We start from the raw sequence: 22,579 nt of genomic DNA, 5'->3' as shown, positions 1-22,579 counted from the left end.
TAGGGGCCAAAGCACTGGCGAAGAGATGCGGGATCTCGACAGCAGACGTGAGACACGTAGTGGCCACCTGCCCTCACTGCCAGAAGTCACCCCTATGGACCGGTGGAGTCAACCTGAGGGGCCTCAAGGCGTCAGAAATCTGGCAGTCAGACTTCACCCTCTGCGAACTGCTAAAGCCCCGAGCATGGCTTGCAGTGACAGTGGACACCTACAGCGGAGTGATCATAGCGACACAGCACCTCAAACCCAACTCCAAGGCCACGATCCAGCACTGGCTGACAGTTATGGCATGGCTTGGTATCCCCAAGCAAATTAAAACTGACAATGCTTCCAATTTTATCTCCAAATCAGTGCGGGAATTCGCCTCGGTGTGGGATATCACCTTAGCGCAGGGAATCCCATATAACAGCACCGGACAGGCCATTGTCGAGCGAGCAAATCAGACCCTAAAAGCCAAGTTAGAAGTATTGGCAAAGGCAGAGGGCTTTGCCAATTCCATCCCCTCAGGAGACCAGACACGCATGCTAGCAACCGCGCTATTAGCACTGAACCAATTCCCTAGGGGAGATGAAGCAAACAGTCCCATTCGAAAACACTGGGCCACCCGGACACTAGGGGAGGGCCCACAGGTCATGGTCAAAAACGAGCTAGGTGAGTGGGAACGGGGCTGGAGACTGGTGCTTACGGGACGAGGGTACGCGGCAGTTAAAAAAGAGGACAGGATCAGGTGGTGTCCACTCAGGTCAATCCAACCTGACCTTCAGAATGAAATTAATGGAAAACTGTGAGTTTTTGTTTGCAGGACATGCTTGTGGACCATGCCCGTGATGCATACACCCCTGCTCCAGAGGGAGATGACAAACCACCAAACCGCCAGACAAAACCCGAGAGTCCCACATCGGTGAGACCCAGACATGCACAGTGTCTCTGTGTGATTTTGCTGTTGGGGCTTGTGGCCGGGGGGCAAGCCGACCCAGGCCATAACCCTCATCAGCCATTTAGGTGGGTCATGCAACATCTTTCAAGTGACAAGGTGTTCAAAGAGGTCACCACAGCGAACACCCCATCCTTCGTGTTCCACATAGCCAACCTGTTTAGAAGCTACCTTTCTAACCCTAAACGAAACCAAACCGAACCTGACTAACTCCTGTTGGCTTTGCTATGATGTTAAACCCCCTTTCTACGAAGGCGTTGCTTTAGACACCCCCTTCAGTTACTCCACAGCCAGTGCCCCCCACCAGTGCAGATGGGACACTCCCCGCAGAGGAATCACCCTGAGTCAAATCACAGGACAGGGCAGATGTTTTGGCAATGCAGCTTTAGCAAAGCAGAAAGGCAACTTCTGCACTAAAGTTGTCAAGCCCGACAGAAAAACCAATAAGTGGGTGATCCCATCTGCGTCTGGGATGTGGGTTTGCCAAAGGTCCGGAGTGAGTCCTTGTGTGTTCCTTGCCAAATTTAATGACTCTATCGATTTCTGTGTCCAAGTTCTGATTGTCCCCAGGGTCCTGTACCACTCAGACGAAGAGATATACCATCTTCTCGAGGAACCTGACAGACTCCACAAAAGAGAAATAATCACAGGTATAACCATCGCAATGCTGCTCGGCCTGGGAGCAGCTGGCACAGCCACGGGTGTCTCAGCCATCGCAACCCAGCAGCACGGACTCTCTCAGCTGCAAATGACCATCGACGAGGACCTGCAGAGGATCGAGAAATCCATCTCCTATCTAGAGAAATCAGTCTCTTCACTTTCAGAAGTGGTTTTACAAAATAGGCGAGGACTGGACCTCTTGTTCATGCAACAAGGAGGACTGTGTGCAGCCCTGAAAGAGGAATGCTGCTTTTATGCAGATCATACGGGAGTCATTAAAGACTCCATGGCAGAACTCCGAGACAGACTGGCTCAGAGAAAGAGAGACAGGGAAACCCAACAGAGCTGGTTTGAATCCTGGTTCAATCGATCACCTTGGCTCACCACTTTAATTTCCGCCCTGGTAGGTCCACTGGCAATACTGCTTTTAGCTGTTACCATAGGACCATGCCTGCTGAACGAACCAGTCTCGTGTGTTCAGGCCCGTCTAGAACGGGCGAACATTCTGTTCGTAGACCAGACACAAATGCTGTAAACCAAAAACTGCGAACACAGTCAGTCGCAAAAGCCTTCGAGACTCGCCTTGCGAAAATTACTCAGGTTTACAAAACCACCTTTTCCTTACCAAGTTACGAGTTTGTACCTCACTCCAGTGCCTATATCTACGACTACCTCATTTTATTTATGATAAGGAGGGGGGAGATGTAGTAGATAGGGACAGGCGAACGGAAGATCCCGGGATGTGACGGAAAGAAAGAGCCTTCCCCCCTCACCCTGCTTCACGTTAACTATTACCCCAAGAACATGTAACCACACCTAACTCAGTAGTTTTCCACTCCCGACTAACCCTAGGGACCCCACAACCCCCCTCTGACGTAGCAAAGTCCCCCAAGACTATTTAAACCCATGAGATAAGATAATAAACGCTTTCGACCGTCCACCACACTGGTGTCAGCGTGTGTCGTTAGCCCGAGTAGCCCGGACAGGCCAGGCTGCCGTGCTGCTCCTTGCAACCAGGTCACCATTGCCTCCCCTGAAGGCAACAGTTACACCAGTAAGGGACCAGTTACACCAGTACCGGACCAGTTACACCAGTAACGGACCAGTAAGGGACCAGTTACACCAGTACAGGACCAGTTACACCAGTACCGGACCAGTTACACCAGTAACGGACCAGTTACACCAGTAAGGGACCAGTTACACCAGTACAGGACCAGTTACACCAGTACAGGACCAGTTACACCAGTAACGGACCAGTTACACCAGTAAGGGACCAGTTACACCAGTGCCGGACCAGTTACACCAGTGCCGGACCAGTTACACCAGTACAGACCAGTTACACCAGTACAGGACCAGTTACACCAGTACAGACCAGTTACACCAGTAACAGACCAGTTACACCAGTAACGGACCAGTTATACCAGTAAGGGACCAGTTACACCAGTACAGGACCAGTTACACCAGTACAGACCAGTTACACCAGTAACAGACCAGTTACACCAGTAACGGACCAGTTATACCAGTAAGGGACCAGTTACACCAGTACAGGACCAGTTACACCAGTACAGGACCAGTTACACCAGTGCCGGACCAGTTACACCAGTAAGGGACCAGTTACACCAGTGCCGGACCAGTTACACCAGTACAGACCAGTTACACCAGTACAGGACCAGTTACACCAGTACCGGACCAGTTACACCAGTACAGACCAGTTACACCAGTAAGGGACCAGTTACACCAGTACTGGACCAGTTACACCAGTAACGGACCAGTAAGGGACCAGTTACACCAGTACGGGACCAGTTACACCAGTACCGGACCAGTTACACCAGTACAGGACCAGTTACACCAGTACTGGACCAGTTACACCAGTAAGGGACCAGTTACACCAGTACAGGACCAGTTACACCAGTACAGGACCAGTTACACCAGTACAGACCCGTTACACCAGTACAGGACCAGTTACACCAGTACAGACCAGTTACACCAGTAACAGACCAGTTACACCAGTAACGGACCAGTTATACCAGTAAGGGACCAGTTACACCAGTACAGGACCAGTTACACCAGTACAGACCAGTTACACCAGTAACAGACCAGTTACACCAGTAACGGACCAGTTATACCAGTAAGGGACCAGTTACACCAGTACAGGACCAGTTACACCAGTACAGGACCAGTTACACCAGTGCCGGACCAGTTACACCAGTAAGGGACAAGTTACACCAGTGCCGGACCAGTTACACCAGTACAGACCAGTTACACCAGTACAGGACCAGTTACACCAGTACCGGACCAGTTACACCAGTACAGACCAGTTACACCAGTAAGGGACCAGTTACACCAGTACTGGACCAGTTACACCAGTAACGGACCAGTAAGGGACCAGTTACACCAGTACGGGACCAGTTACACCAGTACCGGACCAGTTACACCAGTACAGGACCAGTTACACCAGTACTGGACCAGTTACACCAGTAAGGGACCAGTTACACCAGTACAGGACCAGTTACACCAGTACAGGACCAGTTACACCAGTACTGGACCAGTTACACCAGTACAGGACCAGTTACACCAGTACAGGACCAGTTACACCAGTACAGACCAGTTACACCAGTAACGGACCAGTTACACCAGTACAGACCAGTTACACCAGTACAGACCAGTTACACCAGACCAGTTACACCAGTAAGGGACCAGTTACACCAGTACAGGACCAGTTACACCAGTACAGACCAGTTACACCAGTAACGGACCAGTTACACCAGTACAGACCAGTTACACCAGTACGGACCAGTTACACCAGACCAGTTACACCAGTAAAGGACCAGTTACACCAGTACTGGACCAGTTACACCAGTAACGGACTAGTTACACCAGTAAGGGACCAGTTACACCAGTGCCAGACCATTTACACCAGTACAGACCAGTTACACCAGTACAGGACCAGTTACACCAGTACTGGACCAGTTACACCAGTAAGGGACCAGTTATACCAGTACAGACCAGTTACACCAGTACAGACCAGTAACAGACTGGGAACCCCCCCAGTCCCTCCCAGTGCTCCCAGTAACAACGTGCCCTCTGTCCCAGTAACCTTCCAGTTCCCTCCCAGTATAAACCAGTTCCCTCCCAGTTCCCTCCCAGTTTGTCCCAGTCCCTCCCCCAGTCCCTCCCAGTGCTCCCAGTACAAACCAGTCCAAAGCCTCTTTGTCCCAGTGACCCCCAGTGACCTCCCAGTCCCTCCCAGTATAAACCAGTAACAAAGACCCCTCTGTCCCAGTGCGTCCCAGTCCTTCCGAGTACAAATCAGTACAAACCAGTCCAAACCAGTACAAAGCCGCTCTGTCCCAGTCCCTCCCAGTCCCTCCCAGTCCCTCCCAGTACAAAGCTGCCTTGTCCCAGTCCCTCCCAGTATCTCCCAGTCCCTCCCAGTCCCTCCCAGTCCCTCCCAGTACAAACCAGTACAAAGCTGCCTTGTCCCAGTCCCTCCCAGTATCTCCCAGTCCCTCCCAGTCCCTCCCAGTCCCTCCCAGTCCCTCCCAGTATCTCCCAGTACAAACCGGTCCAAAGCCTCTTTGTCCCAGTGACCCCCAGTGACCTCCCAGTCCCTCCCAGTATAAACCAGTAACAAAGACCCCTCTGTCCCAGTGCGTCCCAGTCCTTCCGAGTACAAATCAGTCCAAACCAGTCCAAACCAGTACAAAGCTGCCCTGTCCCAGTCCCTCCCAGTATATCCCAGTCCCTCCCAGTATATCCCAGTCCCTCCCAGTCCAAACCAGTCCCTCCCAGTCCAAACCAGTCCCTCCCAGTCCCTCCCAGTGCCTCCCAGTCCAAACCAGTGACAAAGCCGCTCTGTCTGTCCGTCCCGGTCCCGACCAGCGGCGCCTTTGTACCGGCGCTGGGCGTGGCCTCCCCCCGCGGCCGCCCCTCCGTCTTTGGGCATCCGCTCCTTATATGGGCATGACTCCGCCCACTGTGGGCGTGGCTACTGCCCGCCCCGCCCATCGCCCCGGCCCGGCCCCGCCCACCCCGCGCGGCGCCGCCGGACGGAGCCGAACCCGCGGGAATTTCGGGGCCGTTTTTGGGGCCAATTCGGGAATTTTTGGGGGCGAATTTGGGGAATTTTCGGCACTTTCGGGGCGCGAGGAGCGGGAGGGGCGCGGGGGGGGGGGCGGGGGAGCGGAATTTGGGATTTTTTGGGGGATTTTTCGGGGCGATTTTGGCCATTTTAGGGCGGATTCGGGAATTTTTTGGGGGCGATTTCGGGGGTTTTGGGGGGCTATTTTTGGGATTTTGGGGAATTTTTGGGGTTATTTTGGGATTTTTGGGGAATTTTTTGGGAATCGTTCGGGAATTCGGGGCCGCTTTGGGGCGGGGCCGATGCTGGGCGGGATTTTAGGGCGGATTTTGGGGTTTTTTTTTGGGAGTTTTTGGGAATTTTTGGAAGATTTTGGGAATTTTGGGGGGGTTTTTGGGATTTTTGGGAAATTTTTGGAGAATTTTTTGGGAATTTTTGGGGAATTCGGGGCCGCTTTGAGGCGGTGCCGGCTCCGGGCGGGATTTTGGGGCGGATTTTGGGATTTTTGGGGCTTTTCTTGGGTTTTTTTTGGGGTTTTTGGGGCGGATTTTTGGGGAATTTTTGGGATTTTGAGATTATTTGGGGCTTTGGGGGTTTTTCGAGGGTTTTTTTTTTTTCGGTTTTTTTATTTGAATATTTTGGGATTTGTTTGGGAATTTGGGGAATTTTCGGGTTTTTTTGGGGAATTTTTTTGAGTTTTTGAGTTGAATTTTTGGGATTTTGGGATTTGGGGGTTTTTTTATTTGAGTATTTCGTGATTTTTGGGATTTTTTGGGGGTTTTTTGGGGGATTTTTGGGGCCTTTTTGATTTGAATTTTTGGGGATTTTTTTGAGATTTTGGGGTTTTTTTGTTGCTGTTTTGGGAGTTTTGTGGCTTTCTCGGGGATTTTTTGGTTTTGTTTATTTGAAATTTTTGGGATTTTTTGGTGCTTTTCGGGGATTTTTTGGGTTTGTTTAAAGATTTTTGAAGGATTTTTTGGGTCTTTTTTGTCCTTTTCGTTATTTTAAGGTTTTTTAGGGGTTTTTAAAGGATTATATTATTTTTTTTATTTCTTTAAGGATTTTTAAGGTTTTTTCGGGATTTTTTTTTTTGTTGTTTTTTGGGATTTTTTAAAGGATATTTTAAAGGGGTTTTTTTTAGGATATTTTGAGGTTCCTTCTTTGGGTTTTTAAGGGTTTTTTAGGATTTTTTGGGTGTTTTTAGGACATTTTCAGGCTTTTTTTAGGATTTTTATTTTGTTTTTTTGGAATTTTTGGAATTTCTGGAGGATTTTCCGGGGCTTTTTTGGGGATTTCCAGAATTTTGGGGGATTTCATCTGGATTGTTTGGGGATTTTTTTTTTTAATTTTTTTTTTAAATTTTTTGGGTTTTTTTTGGGGGGGGTTTTAAACCAAATTTGGGGGGATTTTATTGGGATTTTTGGGGAATTTTTTCGTACTTGTTTGGGGGTTTTTTTTTTGTTGATTTTCTGTGTTTATTTTGAGTTCGTTTTTTGGATTTTTTTTGGGTATTTAAAACAAAATTTTGGGGAACTTTGGTGGGATTTTGGGGATTTTTGTCGGGTTTTCTAAACTGTTTCTGTTTTATTATTTTTGGTTTTTTGGGGGGTTTAAACCAATTTTGGGGGGGATTTTTTTGGGATTTTTGGGGAATTTTTGGGGGTTTTTGGAATTTTTTTTGAATTTTTGGGAATTTTTTTGTGCTTTTTTGGGAATATTTGAGAATTTTTTTAAAGTTTTGGGATTTTTGGTCCTTTTTTTGGATTTTGGGGGAAATTTTGGCAATTTTTTTGGTGCTTTTTTGGAATTTTTTTGGGGGCAGGTTTTTTGGGATTTTTTTTGTGCTTTTTCTGTGGATTTTTTTTTAAATTTTTCCCTTTTTTGGGGAATTTCTGAGAATTTTTTTGTGATTTTTGAGATTTTTTGGGGGATTTTTTTGTGCTTTTTGGGATTTTTGGGGGGAATTTTCGGGATTTTTTCGGTGCTTTTTCTGGGAATTTATTTTCATTGTTTGTGCTTTTTTGGGATTTTTTTTGGGGGGGGAATTCTTGGGAATTTTTTGGGGGCTTTTTTTAGGAATTTCCCCCTTTTTTGGGGAACCCCCCCCCCATGCCTCCCCTGCTCCTTCTCGGGGCCCTCCTGGTGCTTTCCGGGGGGGTCCCGTTGGTTTTCGGGGGGGTCCCGTCGGTTTTCGGGGGGGTCCCGTTGGTTTTCGGGGGGGTCCCGTCGGTTTTTGGGGGGGTCCCGTTGGTTTTTGGGGGGGTCCCGTCGGTTTTTGGGGGGGTCCCGGTTTTTGGGGGGGTCCCCAAAGGGGGCGTGGCCTGTCCCGGGGGCTGCGACTGCGACCGAACCAACGCCCGCTGCCGGGGGGGGGCCGGGGGCGTCCCCCGGGGGCTCCCCCCGGGCCTGGCCACGCTGTGAGTGCCCCGACCCCCCCCCCCCCAATTCGGGGACCCCCCCCCAAAAGAGATTTTGGGGTTCCCTTGAGCTCCTTTCCCTCCCCCCCCTCCCTCCCCCCCGTTTTCCCTCCTTTGGAACGGTCCCGGCAAATTTGGGAGGTCAAAAATTCCCAATTTTGGGAGCCCAAAATCCCCCCCGGGACCCCCAAAAATCCAGCCCGGGATACCCCAAAAAATCTCACGGATTTGGGACCCCAAAATCCTCCCCGGGACCCTCAAAAATCCCACCCGGGATACCCCAAAATCCTCCAAATTTGGGAGCCCAAAACCGACCCGGGATCCCCCAAAATCCCCCAAATTTGTGAGCCCCAAAATTCCCAGGGACCCCCCAAAATCTTCCAAATTTGGAGCACCAAAATCCCGCGCGGGGCCCCCCAAAATCCCCCAAATTGGTACCCCAAATCCTCCCCGGAACCCCCAAAATCCCCCCAAATTTGGGAGATCCCAAAACCCCAAATCCCCCAAATCTGGAGCCCCCAAAATCCCCCCGGGACCCCTCAAAATCCTCCCAATTTGGGACCCCAAAATCTCCCAAATTTGAAACCCCAAAAATCCACCCTGGCACCCCCCAAAATCCCTCCCGGGACCCCCTAAATTCCAAAATCCCCCCAAAATTGTGTCTCCAAACACCCCGGGACCCCCCCAAAACCCCCCAAATTTGGAACCCCAAAATCTCCCCCGGGACCCCCCAAATCCGCCAAAATCCTGCAAATTTGGGACCCGCCAGAATCCCCCAAATTTGGGACCCGAAAACCCCATGAGCTCCTAAATTGGGACCCCAAATCCCCCCAAAATCCCCCAAATCCCCCCAAATTTGGGACCCCCCCAAACCCCAAAATCCCCCAAATTTGGGACCCCCCAAAAATTCCCCTGAAATTTTCCAAATTCCCCCAATTCTCTCATTTCCCCCAAAATTCCCCAAATTTCCCTGAAATTCACCCCAATTTTCCCATTTCCCTCCAAATTTCCCCGATTTTCCCCAAATTTCCCCAAATTCCCCAAAATTCCCCCAATTTCCCCCCAAAATTCTCCCAATTTTCCCAAATTTCACCAGAAATTTCCCCCAATTTTTCCCCAAATTCTCACAAAATCCCCAAAATTCCCCAAAATTCCCCCACTTTTCCCATTTTCCGCCCAAATTTTCCCCAAAATCCCTCAAATTTCCCTAAATTTTCCACAAATTTCCTAAAAATTCCACTGAAATTTCCCCAATTTTCCAATTTTCATCCCAAATTCCCCCAGTTTTTCCCATTTTTCACATTTTTTCCCATTTTGTCCCATTTTCCCCAGTTTCCCCCCATTTTTTCCCATTTTCCCCATTCTTTTCCCGTTTTTTTTCCCCAAATTTCCAAATTTTTCCCAAATTTTCCCAATTTTTCCCTACTTTTCCCATTTTCCCGTTTTTCCCCCCATTTTTCCCCAACTTCTCCCATTTTTTCCCGTTTTCCCCCCAATTCTTCCCATTTTCTGACGTTCTTTTCCCATTTTTCCCAATTTTCCCAATTTTTCCAATTTTCCCAATTTTTTCCCCAATTTTTCCCATTTTTCCCTTTTTTTTGCCCCAATTTTTCCCACTTCTCCCCCCCGTGTTTCTCCCGGTTTTTTCCCCCAAATTTCCCCAATTTTTCCCATTTCCCCAGTTTTTCCCCCAAATTTTCCCATTCCCCCCCCAATTTTCCCGTTTTTCCCGTTTTTTCCCCCATTTCCAGCTCGCTGCTCCGCTGGGACATCGAGGAGCTGCCCCAGGGGAGCTTCCGGCACCTCCCGGCGCTGACGCTGCTGTGAGTCCCCAAAATCCCCAAAATGGCCCAAAACCGCCCCAAAACACCCCAAAATCACCCCAAAATGGCCCAAAAAATCACCCCAAAAATATCCCAAAATATCCCCGAAAACACCCCCAAAACGCCCCAAAAACGCCCCCAAAACCCCCCCAAAACATCCCAAAATATCCCAAAATATCCCCCAAAAACGCCCCAAAAATGCCCCCAAAACATCCCAAAATGTCCCAAAAAAACCCATCCCAAAAATATCCCAAAATATCCCAAAAATATCTCCCAAAATGTCCCAAAATCACTAAAATGTCCCAAAATCACTCCAAAAATATCCCGAAAAATTCACCCCAAAACCATCCCAAAATGTCCCAAAATCCCCCCAAAACATCCCAAAATGTCCCCCCAAAAAAATTAATCCCAAAATATCCCAAAAATATCTCCCAAAATGTCCCAAAAATCACTAAAATGTCCCAAAACCATCCCAAAAATATCCAAAAATATCCAAAAACATCCCTAAATGTCCCCAAATCACCCAAAATATCCCCAAATCCCCCAAATTATTACAAAATATCCCCAAAAAATCACCCCCAACCCCCCCAAATTCCTCGAAACACAAAAAAATCCCCTAAAAACAACGAAAAAACCCCACAAAACCCCCCAAAATTCCCCAAATATCCCAAAATGGCCCAAAATCAGCCCAAATATCCCCAAATCACCCCAAAAATCTCCCAAATCCCCCAAAACCAACTCAATTGCACCAAATGATCCCAAAATCCCCCAAAATATCCCAAAATGTCCCCAAAACACCCCAAAAAACCCCCCAAATCCCCAAAACACAAAAAAATCCCCAAAAAACAACCAAAAAACCCCCAAATCCCCCCCAAAAATCCCCCAAAATATCCCAAAAATCCGAAAATATCCCAAAATCCCCCAAAATATCCCCCAAAACCCCAAATGTCCCAAATGTCCCCAAATTGTCCCAAATGTCCCCAAATGTCCCAAAATGTCCCTATATGTTCCTAAATGTCCCCAATTGTCCCAAAATGTCCCCAAATATCCCAACTGTCCCCAAATGTCCCCAAATGTCCCCAAATTGTCCCCAAATGTCCCCAAATGTCCCAAATTGTCCCCAAAATTGTCCCAAATGTCCCCAAAATTGACCCAAAAACCTCCCAAAATGTCCCCAAATGCCCCAATTGTTCCCAGTTGTCCCCAAATTGTCCCAAATGTCCCCAAATGTTCCCAAATGTCCCCAAATTGTCCCAAAATGTCCCCAAAATGTCCCAAAATGTCCCCAAATGTCCCAATTGTCCCCAAATGTCCCCAAATTGTCCCCAAATGTCCCCAAATGTCCCAAATTGTCCCTGGAGTTGACCCCAAAATTACCCCAAATGTCACCAAATGTCCCAAAATGTCCCAAAAATTGTCCCAAATGTCCCCAAAATTGACCCGGAAACCTCCCAAAATGTCCCCAAACCCCCCAAATGCCCCAATTGTTCCCAATTGTCCCCAAATTGTCCCAAATGTCCCCAAATTGTTCCAAATGTCCCCAAATTGTCCCAAATGTCCCCAAATTGTCCCCAAATGTCCCCAAATATCCCAAATGTCCCCAAATGTCCCCAAAATGTCCCAAATGTCCCCAAAATTGACCCAAAAACCTCCCAAAATGTCCCCAAATGCCCCAATTGTTCCCAATTGTCCCCAAATTGTCCCAAATGTCCCCAATGTCCCCGAAATGTCCCTCTGTCCCCCCAGCCTGGTGGCCTCGGGGCGCCTGGGGAGCGTCGGGGACGGAGCCTTCGAGGGGCTGGGGGCGCTGGAGTACCTGTGAGTCACACTGGGGATACTGGGTATACTGGTTTGGACTGGGAACGACTGGTTTCGGCTGGTTTGGACTAGTTTGGACTGGTTTGGACTGGTTTATACTGGGAGGGACTGGTTTGGACTGTTTTACTGCTTTGGACTGGTTTGGACTGGTTTGGACTGGTTTGGACTGCTTATACTAGTTTGTACTGGTTTGTACTGGTTTGTACTGGTTTGGACTGGTTTATACTGGGAGGGACTGGTTTATACTGGTTTGTACTGGTTTGGACTGGTTTGGACTGGTTTGGACCGGTTATACTGGTTTGTACTGGTTTATACTGGTTTGGATGGGGAATGGAGCTGGGGGCACTCGAGTACCTTTGAGTGATACTGGGGATACTGGTTATACTGGTTTGGACTGGTTTGGAATGGTTTAGACTGGGAGGGACTGGTTTGTACTGGGAGGGACTGGTTTGGACTGGTTTGGACTGGTTTGTACTGGGAGGGACCAGGACAAACTGGGAGGGACTGGTTATATTGGTTTGTACTGGTTTATACTGGTCTGTACTGGTTTGTACCAGTCCATACTGCTCCATACTGGTCTGTAACTCGTTTATACTGGTCCATACTGGTCCGTACTGGTCCGTACTGGTCTATAACTGGTCCGTACTGGTCTGTAACTGGTCCGTACTGGTCTGTAACTGGTCCATACTGGTCCGTACTGGCGTACTGGTCCGTACTGGTCCGTACTGGTCCATACTGGTCTGTAACTGGTCCATACTGGTCCATACTGGGCAGGTTCCTGGAGGACTCCCAGCTCCGCTCCCTCCCCCCTGCAGCTCTCCGGGGGCTCCGGGGGCTCCTGTTCCTGTGAGTGTCCCCAAGTGTCCCCAAATGTCCCCAAATGTCCCCAATGTTCCCAATGTCCCCAAATCCCCCAATGTCCCCAATGTCCCCAAGGTGTCCCCAAGTGTCCCCAATGTCCCCAATGTCCCCAAATGTCCCCAATCCCCTCAATTCCCCCAATGTCCCCAAATATCCCCAATGTCCCTGATGTCCCCAATGTACCCAATGTCCCCAAATGTCCCCAATGTCCCCAAATGTCCCCAATGTCCCCAATGTCCCCAAATGTCCCCAATCCCCTCAATTCCCCAAATGTCCCCAAATGTCCCCAATGTCCCCAATGTCCCCAAATGTCCCCGATGTCCCCAAATGTCCCCAAATGTCCCCAATGTCCCCAATGTCCCCAAATGTCCCCGATGTCCCCAAATGTCCCCAATGTCCCCAATGTCCCCAAATGTCCCCAATGTCCCCAATGTCCCCAATGTCCCCGCAGGAGTCTGGCCGACAACCTCCTGCAGTCGCTGCCCCGCGGCCTCTTCCAGGAGCTGCCCAACCTCGGCCACCTGTGGGTGACACTGGGGGGGTTGGGGACATTGGGGACACTGGGGGACATTGGGGGGGTTGGGGACATTTGGGGGGGTTGGGGACATTTGGGACATTGGGGACATTTGGGGGATTTGGGGACATTGGGAACATTGGGGACATTTGGGGGATTTGGGGATGTTTGGGGACATTGAGGGGATTGGGGGTTGGGGACATTGGGAACATTGGGGACATTTGGGGGTTGGGGACATTTGGGGACATTGGGGACGTTTGATGACCTTTGGGGACACTGGGGGGTTGGGAGGGTTGGTGCCACTTTGGTGCCACTTTTTGTCACTTTGCTGCCGTTTGGTGCCATTTTGTGCCACTCTGGTGGCATTTGGTGACATTCAATGCCACCCGATGTCCCTTCAGTGCCACTTCAGTGCCACTCTGGTGCCACCTGGGGCCACTTTGGTGCCATTCGGTGCCATTTTTGTCACTTTGCTGCCACTTTTTGCCACTCTGGTGACACCTGGTGACATTTAGTGCCACTTTGGTGCCATTTTTCTCACTTTTGTGCCTCTTTTTGCCACTTTGGGACCACCTAGTGCCACTTTGGTGCCACTTGGTGCCATTTGATGCCACTTTGGTGCCACTTTTTGTCACTTTGGTGCCACGTTTGCCACTCTGGTGACCCCTGGTACCACTTAGTGCCACTTGATGTCCCTTTAGTGCCACTTTGGTGCCATTTGGTGCCATTTTTGTCACTTTGCTGCCATTTGGTGCCACTTTTTGCCACTCTGGTGCCATTTGGTGCCATTTTTTGCCACTTTGGTGACCCCTGGTGCCACTTAGTGCCACTTTGGTGCCACTTTGATGTCCTTTTAGTGCCACTTTGGTGCCACTTTGATGTCCTTTTAGTGCCACTTTGGTGCCACCTGGTGCCACTCTGGTGCCACTCTGGTGCCATTTGATGTCCTTTTAGTGCCACTTTGGTGCCACCTGGTGCCACTTGGTGCCATTTTTTGCCACTTTGGTGACCCCTGGTGCCACTTAGTGCCACTTTGGTGCCACTTTGGTGCCACTTTGATGTCACTTGGTGCCACTTTGGTGCCACTTTGTTGTCACTTGGTGCCACTTGGTGCCATTTGGTGCCATTTTTCTCGTTTTGCTGCCACTTTTGCCACTCTGCTGAAACCTGGTGACACCTGGTGGCATTTAGTGCCACTTTGGTGCCACTTTTCTCACCTTGGTGCCATTTTTTGTCATTTTGTTGCCACTTTTGTCACTTTGGTGCCACATTTTGCCATTTTTCTCACGTTGCTGCCGTTTTTTCCCCGCTTCGCTGCCCCTTCGTGCCACCCGGCGACCCTCGGTGCTCCCGACGCGCCGACCCGTGGCGTCCCCAACGTGCCAACCTGGGATGTCCCCGACCTGTGGCGTCCCCAACATGCCAACCTGGGATGTCCCCGACCCGTGGTGTCCCCAACGTGCCAACCTGGGATGTCCCCGTGGTGTCCCCGTGGTGTCCCTGCGATGTCCCCAATGCGGTGTCCCCAATGCGGTGTCCCCGATGTGTCGACCCATGGTGTCCCCGACGTGCCCACCTGTGGTGTCCCCGGCGTGATGTCCCCCGGTGTCCCCGTGGTGTCCCCAATGCGGTGTCCCTGTGGTGTCCCTGTGGTGTCCCCCGGTGTCTGCATGGTGTCCCCAACGCGGTGTTCCCAATGCGGTCTCCCTGTGGTGTCCCCTGGTGTCCCCATGGTGTTCCCAATGCGGTCTCCCTGTGGTGTCCCCAACATGGTGTCCCCAACCTGTGGTGTCCCCAACGCGGTGACCCCGACGTGGCCGTCCCCCGGTGTCCCCAACGCGGTGACCCCGACGTGGCTGTCCCCAACGCGGTGACCCCGACGTGGCTGTCCCCAACGCGGTGACCCCGACGTGGCTGTCCCCCGCTGTCCCCCGCTGTCCCCCGCTGTGCCCGGCGCAGGGACCTGCGGGGGAACCCGCTGCGCTGTGACTGCGCGCTGCGCTGGCTGCTGCGCTGGCTGCGCGCCCGGCCCGGCCCCGGCCCCGAGGGCGGCGCCCGCTGCCACGGCCCCGCGGCGCTGGCCGGCACCGCCCTGGCACTGCTCGGGCCCCGGCAGCTCCAGTGCCAGCGCCACGGTGACTGGTTTATACTGGGAGGGACTGGGAGGGGACTGGGAAGGAACTGGGACAAAGTGCGAGGGAATAGGGGGGACTGGGATGGACTGGAACAAACTGGGAGGGAACTGGGACAAAGTGGGATGGAACTGGGAGGGACTGGGAGCAACTGGGAGGGACTGGGAAGGACTGGGAGGGAACTGGGAGGGACTGGGAGGGACGGGGGGGCACTGGGGGGAGAAAATCCAGGGGGTTTTAGGGGTTAAAAATGGGACTGCGAGGGACTGGGGGGAACTGGGAAGAGATTGGGGGGGACTGGGGGGAAGTGGGAGGGAACTGGGACAAACTGGGATATACTGGGTTGGACTGAGAGGGACTGGGGGGGACTAGGAGGGAACTGGGAGGGGATTGTGGGGAACTGGTTTATACTGGGAGGGACTGGGAGGGAACTGGGAGGGGACCAGGGGGGACTGGGGGGAACTGGGATGGACTGGAATGGACTGGGAGGGAACTGGGACAAACTGGGAGGGAACTGGGGGGGGACTTGGAGGGACTGGGATATACTGGGAAAAGATGGGGGGGAACTGGGAGGGGATTGGGGGGAGCTGGGGGGAACTGGGATGGACTGGAACGAACTGGGAGAGAACTGGGAAAAACTGGGAGGGAACTGGGATGGACTGGGAGGGAACTGGGAAAAACTGGGAGGGAACTGGGATGGACTGGGAGGGACTGGGGGGAAAACTCCGGTGGTTTTAGGGTGAGAAATGGGAATTTCAGGGGTAAAATTGGAAATTTTAGATGGGAAAATGGGACTGGGATATACTGGGGTATACTGGGATGGACTGGGACAAACTGGGAGGGACCGGGGGGAGAAAATCCGGGGGGTTTGGGGGTGAAAATGGGGCATGGAGGGGACTGGCTTGTACTGGTTTGTACTGGGATATACTGGAGAAACTGGGATATACTGGCAGGGACTGGTTTGTACTGGTTTATACTGGGATATACTGGCAGGGACTGGGATGGGGGATTTTGTGGGGGGGAATGGGACTGGGAGGGCCTGGGGCTGTCCCATGTCCCTGGGGATGTCCCCAACTCTCCCTATGTCCCCAGCCATGTCCCCAAGATGTCAGCAAGCTGTCCCCAAGCTGTCCCCGGGCTGTCCCCATGTCCCCAGGGATGTCCCCACGCTGTCCCCAGATCCCCAGCCATGTCCCCAAGCTGTCCCCATGTCCCCAACTGTCCCCGTGTCCCCAGAGCTGCGGCCGTTCCAGGCGCTGCCGTTCTCCTCGCTCGGGGGACACCCAAGGGTGGCCCTGGGGCTGTCCCTGCTCTGTCCCTCTGTCCCCGGTGATGTCCCCAGGGATGTCCCCAAGCTGTCCCCACATCCCCAGCCATGTCCCCACGCTGTCCCCGGGGTGTCCCCAACTGTCCCCGTGTCCCCAGAGCTGTGGCCGTTCCAGGCGCTGCCGTTCTCCTCGCTCGGGGGACACCCAAGGGTGGCCCTGGGGCTGTCCCTGCTCTGTCCCTCTGTCCCCGGTGATGTCCCCAGGGATGTCCCCAAGCTGTCCCCACATCCCCAGCCATGTCCCCATGTCCCCAGGGATGTCCCCAAGCTGTCCCCATGTCCCCAGCGATGTCCCCACGCTGTCCCCGGGCTGTCCCCAACTGTCCCCATGTCCCCAGAGCTGTGGCCGTTCCAGGCGCTGCCGTTCTCCTCGCTCGGGGGACACCCGAGGGTGGCCCTGGGGCTGTCCCTGCTCTGTCCCTCTGTCCCCGGTGATGTCCCCAGGGATGTCCCCAAGCTGTCCCCATGTCCCCAACTGTCCCCGTGTCCCCAGAGCTGCGGCCGTTCCAGGCGCTGCCGTTCTCCTCGCTCGGGGCCGAGCCCTTCGCGCTCGGGGGGCACCCTGGGGTGGCCCTGGCGCAGCCGGCGGCCGGAGCCTGCGCCCTGCTGGAGTGGGACCAGCTGGGGGGCAGCTTCCGCGCCCAGCGCGTCATCAACGGTGAGCGAAACGGGGCAAAAATGGGGGGAAACGGGAAAAAATGGGGGAAAACGGCCAAAAAATGGGGGGAAACGGCGAAAAAATGGGGGGAAATGGGGGAAAAACGGGGGAGAAATGGGGAAAATGGGGCGGGAGTGGGGACAGCTCGGGGGGAGCTTCTGAGCCCACAGCGTCCTCAACAGCGAGAGAAATGGGGTAAAACGGGCGAAAAACGGGGGGGAAAAAGGCAAAACGGGAAAAAACAGGGAAAAATGGGGAAAAATGGGGGAAAAATGGGGAAAAAACGGGGGAGAAATGGGGAAAATGGGGCGGGAGTGGGGACAGCTCGGGGGGAGCTTCTGAGCCCACAGCATCCTCAACAGCGAGAGAAATGGGGTAAAATGGGCGAAAAATGGGGGAAAAACGGGGGAAAAACGGGGAAAAAAGGGGAAAATGGCAAAAAAATGGGGGAAAAATGAGGAAAAAATGGGGGAGAAATGGGGAAAATGGGGGGGAGTGGGAACAGCTTGGGGGGAGGTTCTGAGCCCACAGCGTCCTCAACAGTGAGAGAAATGGGGGAAAAACGGGGGAAAATGGGAAAAATTGTGGGAAAAAATGGGGGGAAATGGCAAAAAAATTGGGGGAAATGGCGAAAAAATGAGGGAAATGCAGCAAAATGGGGAAATGAGGGAAAATGGGGAAATGGGGCAAAAATTTGGGGAAATTGGGGAAAATGGGGTGGGAGTGGGAGCAGCTTGGGGGGGGATTCTGAGCCCACAGCGTCGTCAGCGGTGAGAGAAAAGGGGAAACGGGGAAAAACGGGGGGAAATTGGGAAAATGGGGGATAAATTGGTGAAAATGGGAGGAAAAGTGGGAAAAATTGGGGGAAAATGGGAAAAAAACGAAGGAAAAATGGGGGAAATGAGGGGAAAATGGGGTGGGAGGTTCTGTGTGCCCACCATCGTGAACAGCGACAGAAATGGGGGGAAATGGGAAAAAATGGGGGGAAAATGGGGAAATGGGGAAAAAATGGGGGGAAATGGGAAAATGGTGAAAAACTGAAAGAACTCTGAGAAAATGGGAGAAATGGGGGGGAAATGGAGAAAAATGGGAAGAAAATGTTGAAAAAGAAGGAGGAAATGGTGAAAAAATGGGAGTAGATGGGGGAAATGGGGTTAAAATGGTGGAAAAGGGGGGAAATCAGGTAAAATGGAAAAAATAAAAAATGGGGGGATATGGGGAAAAAATGGGGGAAATAGGGAAATGGGGGAAAAATAGGGAAAAATGGGGGAATGGAAAAAACTGAAAAAATGGTTAAAAAGGGTGGAAATGGGAAAATGGTGAAAAAATTGAAAGAATTATGAGAAAATGGAGGAAATGGGGGGAAAATTGGGGAAAATTGAAGGAAATGGAGAAAAACGGGGAGAAAATGTTGAAAAATAAGGAGGAAATGGGGAAAAATGGGAATTGATGGGGGAAATGGGGTTAAAATGGTGGAAAACGGGATAAAATAGAGGGAAATGGGGAAAAAGGGATAGAACAGTGAAAAAAAAAACAAGAAAAAGAGGGGGAAAGGGGCAAAAATGGGGGGAAAAATAATGAAAAAAAATAGGGGGGAGGTTCTGTTCCCCCATCATAACCAACAGTGAGATAAACAGGGTAAAATGGGGAAAAAGGGGGAAAATAGTGAATAAATGGGGGGAAATGGGAAAAAACAGGGGGGGTGGGGGGAAATGGAGTAAAATGGAGGGGAAAATGGGAGAAAAATGGTGAAAATAAAAGAAAATTGGGGAAAAGGGGGAGAAATGGGGGGGAATGGGGAAAATGGAAAAAAATGGAGAAAATTGCGAAAAAATGGGACAAATGGGGGAAACGGGGTGGGAATGGGGAAAATGGGGTGGGAATGGTTAAAAATGGGGTGGGAATGGTTAAAGTTGGGTGAGGAACATCAAGAGGGACCCGAGGACACCAAGAGTTGGGGTGACCCCCCAGAAATGGCCTCGGGGACCCCAAAAATGGGATGAGGGTCCCCAAAATGACCTTGGGGGAGAACAAAGGAATTGCCCCGATGTCCCCAAGGTCCTCAAGGTGCTCAAAGGTCCCCAAATGTCCCCAGATGTCCCCAAATGTCCCCAGATGTCCCCGAGCCCTCCAATAACCACCAAGGTCCCAAAGGTCCCCAGCATCTCTGATGTCCCCAAGGTCCCCGGTGTCCCCAAGGTCCCAGTGTCCCCAAGGTCCCTGCTGTCCCAGTGTCCCCAGTGTCCCCGCTGTCCCCAGTGTCCCCAAGGTCCCTGATATCCCCAGTGTCCCCGCTGTCCCGGTGTCCCTGCTGTCCCCGGTGTCCCTGCTGCCCCCGTGTCCCCGCCGACGTCCCCTCCGTCCCCCCAGGCTCCTCACCGGTGGCCTGCCACCCGGTCCCGCTGGGTGACACCCTGCTGCTGGTGGTGGCCCAGCTGGGCGGCGGCTCCTGGGTGTGGCGGCGCTCGGGCGGCCCCGGCTCGGCCTTCGTGCGCCACCAGGCCCTGGGCGCCGGCCGCCTGCGCCGGCCCCACGCCGTGGCCGCCGCACGCCTGGCCGGGCACCTCTACCTGGGGGTGGCCGACAGCTCCAAGGGCGGCACCAGCACCGTGTTCCGCTGGGCCTCGGGCGGCTTCTACCCGCACCAGGCGCTGCGGCCGTGGCAGCGCGACACCCACCTGGAGTTCCTGGAGCTGGGCGGGCGGCCGGCCCTGGTGCTCTGCGGCGCCGCGCGCCGGCCGCTCGTCTACCGCTGGAGCGGCGACGCCTTCGCGCCGCACACCGACATCCCCCACGTGCCCGACGCCTACGCCGCCAAGCACTTCCGCCTGCGGGGCAGCGTCTTCCTGTGCCTCACCAGGTTCCTGGGCGACGCCAAGGTGATGGCGGCGGGCTTGGGGGGTGGTGGGGTCGTGGTGGGTGGGGGGGTGGGTGGGGGTCCGGCAAGGTCATGGGGGGTCAGCAGGGATTGGGGGTGCAGCGGGGTCATGGGGTTATGGGGGTCCATCAAGGCCATGGGGTTATGGGGGTCCATCAAGGTCGTGTGGTTATGGGGATCCATCAAGCTCACGGGGTTATGGGGGTCCATTAGGGTCATGGGGTTATGGGGTTCCATCAAGGTCATGGGGTTATGGGGGTCCATCAAGGTCGTGTGGTTATGGGGGTCCATCAAGGTCGTGTGGTTATGGGGGTCCATCAAGCTCACGGGGTTATGGGGGTCCATTAGGGTCATGGGGTTATGGGGTTCCATCAAGGTCATGTGGTCATGAGGGGGTCAGCAGGGTCATGGGTCCATTGGGTTCCATCATGGTTGTGTGGTCATGGGGGTCCATCAAGGTCATGTGGTTATGGGGTTCCATCAAGGTTGTGTGGTCATGAAGGTCCATCAAGGCCATGGGGTCATGGAGGGTCACCAGGGTCATGGAGTTCCATCAAGGCCATGTGGTCATGGAAGGTTCCCAAGGTCATGGGGTCATGGGGGGTCACCAGGGTCATGGGTCCATGGGGTTCCATCAAGGCCATGTCATGGGGGGGCATCGGGGCCACGAGTGGTCACAGGTGGGGCCACCAGGGTGATAATGGCCACCCCATGGCCATGGGGGCCCATCAGGGCCACGAGGCCCCACCTCTGACCCCTGACCCCAAGTGCAGGTGAAGTGCAGGGAGGGCCGCAACCCAACCCACCCCATGTGCTACCACCCACCCCATGGTGCCACCACCCACCCCATTGTGCTACCACCCACCCCATTGTCCCACCACCCATCCCATGGTGCCATCACTGATCCATGAACCCAACCCACGGTGCCACCACCCACCCCATGGTCCCACCACCCACCCCATGGTGCCACCACCCACCCCACAGTGCCACCACCCACCCCATGGTGCCACCACCCACCCCACAGTGCCACCACCCACCCCATGGTGCCACCACCCACCCCACAGTGCCACCACCCACCGCATGGTCCCACCACCCATCCCACGGTGCCACCACCCACCCCATTGTGCTACCACCCACCCCATTGTCCCACCACCCATCCCATGGTGCCATCTCCATCCCACGGTGCCACCACCCACCCCAGGGTGCCACCACCCACCAAATGGTGCCATCTCCATCCCAACCAAACCCAACCAACCAAACCAACCCAACCAACCAACCAAACCCAACCCACCCAACCCAACCCACCCCATGGTCCCACCACTGACCCCCCACCCCGCGCCATCTCCAGGTGATGCGCTGGGAGGGCTCCATGTTCCGCGAGGTGCAGCAGGTGCCGGCCCGCGGCTCTCTGGTCTTCCAGCCGCTGCTCCTGGCCGGCCACCGCTACGTCCTGCTGGGCAACGACTTCGCCCCGAGCCGCGTCTTCCGCCTGGGCGCCGGCGGCCGCCTGGAGCCCGCCCAGGACCTGCCCGCGCCCACCCCCCGCGCCTTCGTCCCCGTCGCCGTCGGCCACCGCCACTTCCTGGTGGCCTCCAGCTTCAAGGGGGCCACCCAGATCTACGCCCACGTCACCGAGGACGTCGGCACCTGAGGGGACGGCCAGGCGCGCCCGGTGGCTGCCCGCCGCCGGGGGGATGCCCGGAGCTGCCGTCGCGTCCCTGAGGCTGGGGGACATCAGGGGACGTGTGGTGGCAGCCGAGGATGGTGGCCACCAGTCCACCGTGGAGATGGGGACATCAGGAGCATGAGGGGAACATGTGGTGGCATCTGGAGGGATGTGTGGTGGCATCTGGTGGGACGTGGGCATGGTGGCCACCCTGATGTTGTGGAGATGGGGGCGTGAAGGGACACCGTGGGGACAAGGTGGGGACACTGTGGGGACACCGTGAGGACGGCGGTGCCACCACGGCCTCGTGCAGCTGCAGGGACGTGGGGACGTCGCCGTGGGCTCGGTCACCAGAGGGACGCGGGGACATTGACCAGACACCAGCAGGGACCTGAGGCCACCCTCGCGCGACATCCCCAAGGCCACCATGGCCCTGATGTCCCCAAGGCCACTATCACCCCGATGTCCCCAAGTTCACCACTGACCCAACGTCCCCAAGGCCACCATTGCCTCAGTGTCCCCTCCTGGTGCCACCATGGCCCCGATGTCCCCAAGGCCACCATGGCCTCAGCGTCCCCTCCTGGTACCACCATGGCCCCGATGTCCCCAAGCCTTTGTGTCCCCTCCCGGTGCCACCGCTGTCCCGCCGTCCCCGTGTCCCCTCCCCCGGTGACCAAAATCCATTTTTTTTTCACCCATTTTTATTCATTGCCTTTCTTGGGGACATTTTGGGGAAAATCTGGGGACATTTCGGGGAAATCAATGCCACCCCTCCCCCCCATCCGGTGTCACCTGTTGGGGACATTTGGG

At 53.8% G+C, this 22,579-nt stretch overlaps 2 protein-coding genes across 2 annotated transcripts in view; one reads left to right on the top strand and one right to left on the bottom strand.

The window, feature by feature from the left end:
• The window catches only part of LOC121468955 (uncharacterized), a 2,238,800-nt gene that overhangs the window by 737,004 nt on the left and 1,479,217 nt on the right, over positions 1-22,579 (bottom strand). The gene's annotated exons all lie outside the window — the stretch shown is intronic.
• On the top strand, positions 7,929-22,467 carry LOC121468922 (leucine-rich repeat LGI family member 4-like; the record flags this gene model as incomplete). Its single annotated transcript, XM_072920869.1, has 9 exons — positions 7,929-8,092; positions 9,844-9,915; positions 11,662-11,733; positions 12,508-12,579; positions 13,046-13,117; positions 15,068-15,243; positions 17,061-17,225; positions 19,596-20,104; positions 21,452-22,467. Coding segments are annotated over 9 exons (1,605 nt in total), but the record flags the coding sequence as incomplete, so codon positions are not given.

The sequence above is a fragment of the Taeniopygia guttata genome, chromosome 34 (genome assembly GCF_048771995.1).
Source record: "Taeniopygia guttata chromosome 34, bTaeGut7.mat, whole genome shotgun sequence".
NCBI lineage: Eukaryota > Metazoa > Chordata > Aves > Passeriformes > Estrildidae > Taeniopygia > Taeniopygia guttata.
This window is presented reverse-complemented; position numbering and strand designations above follow the sequence as displayed.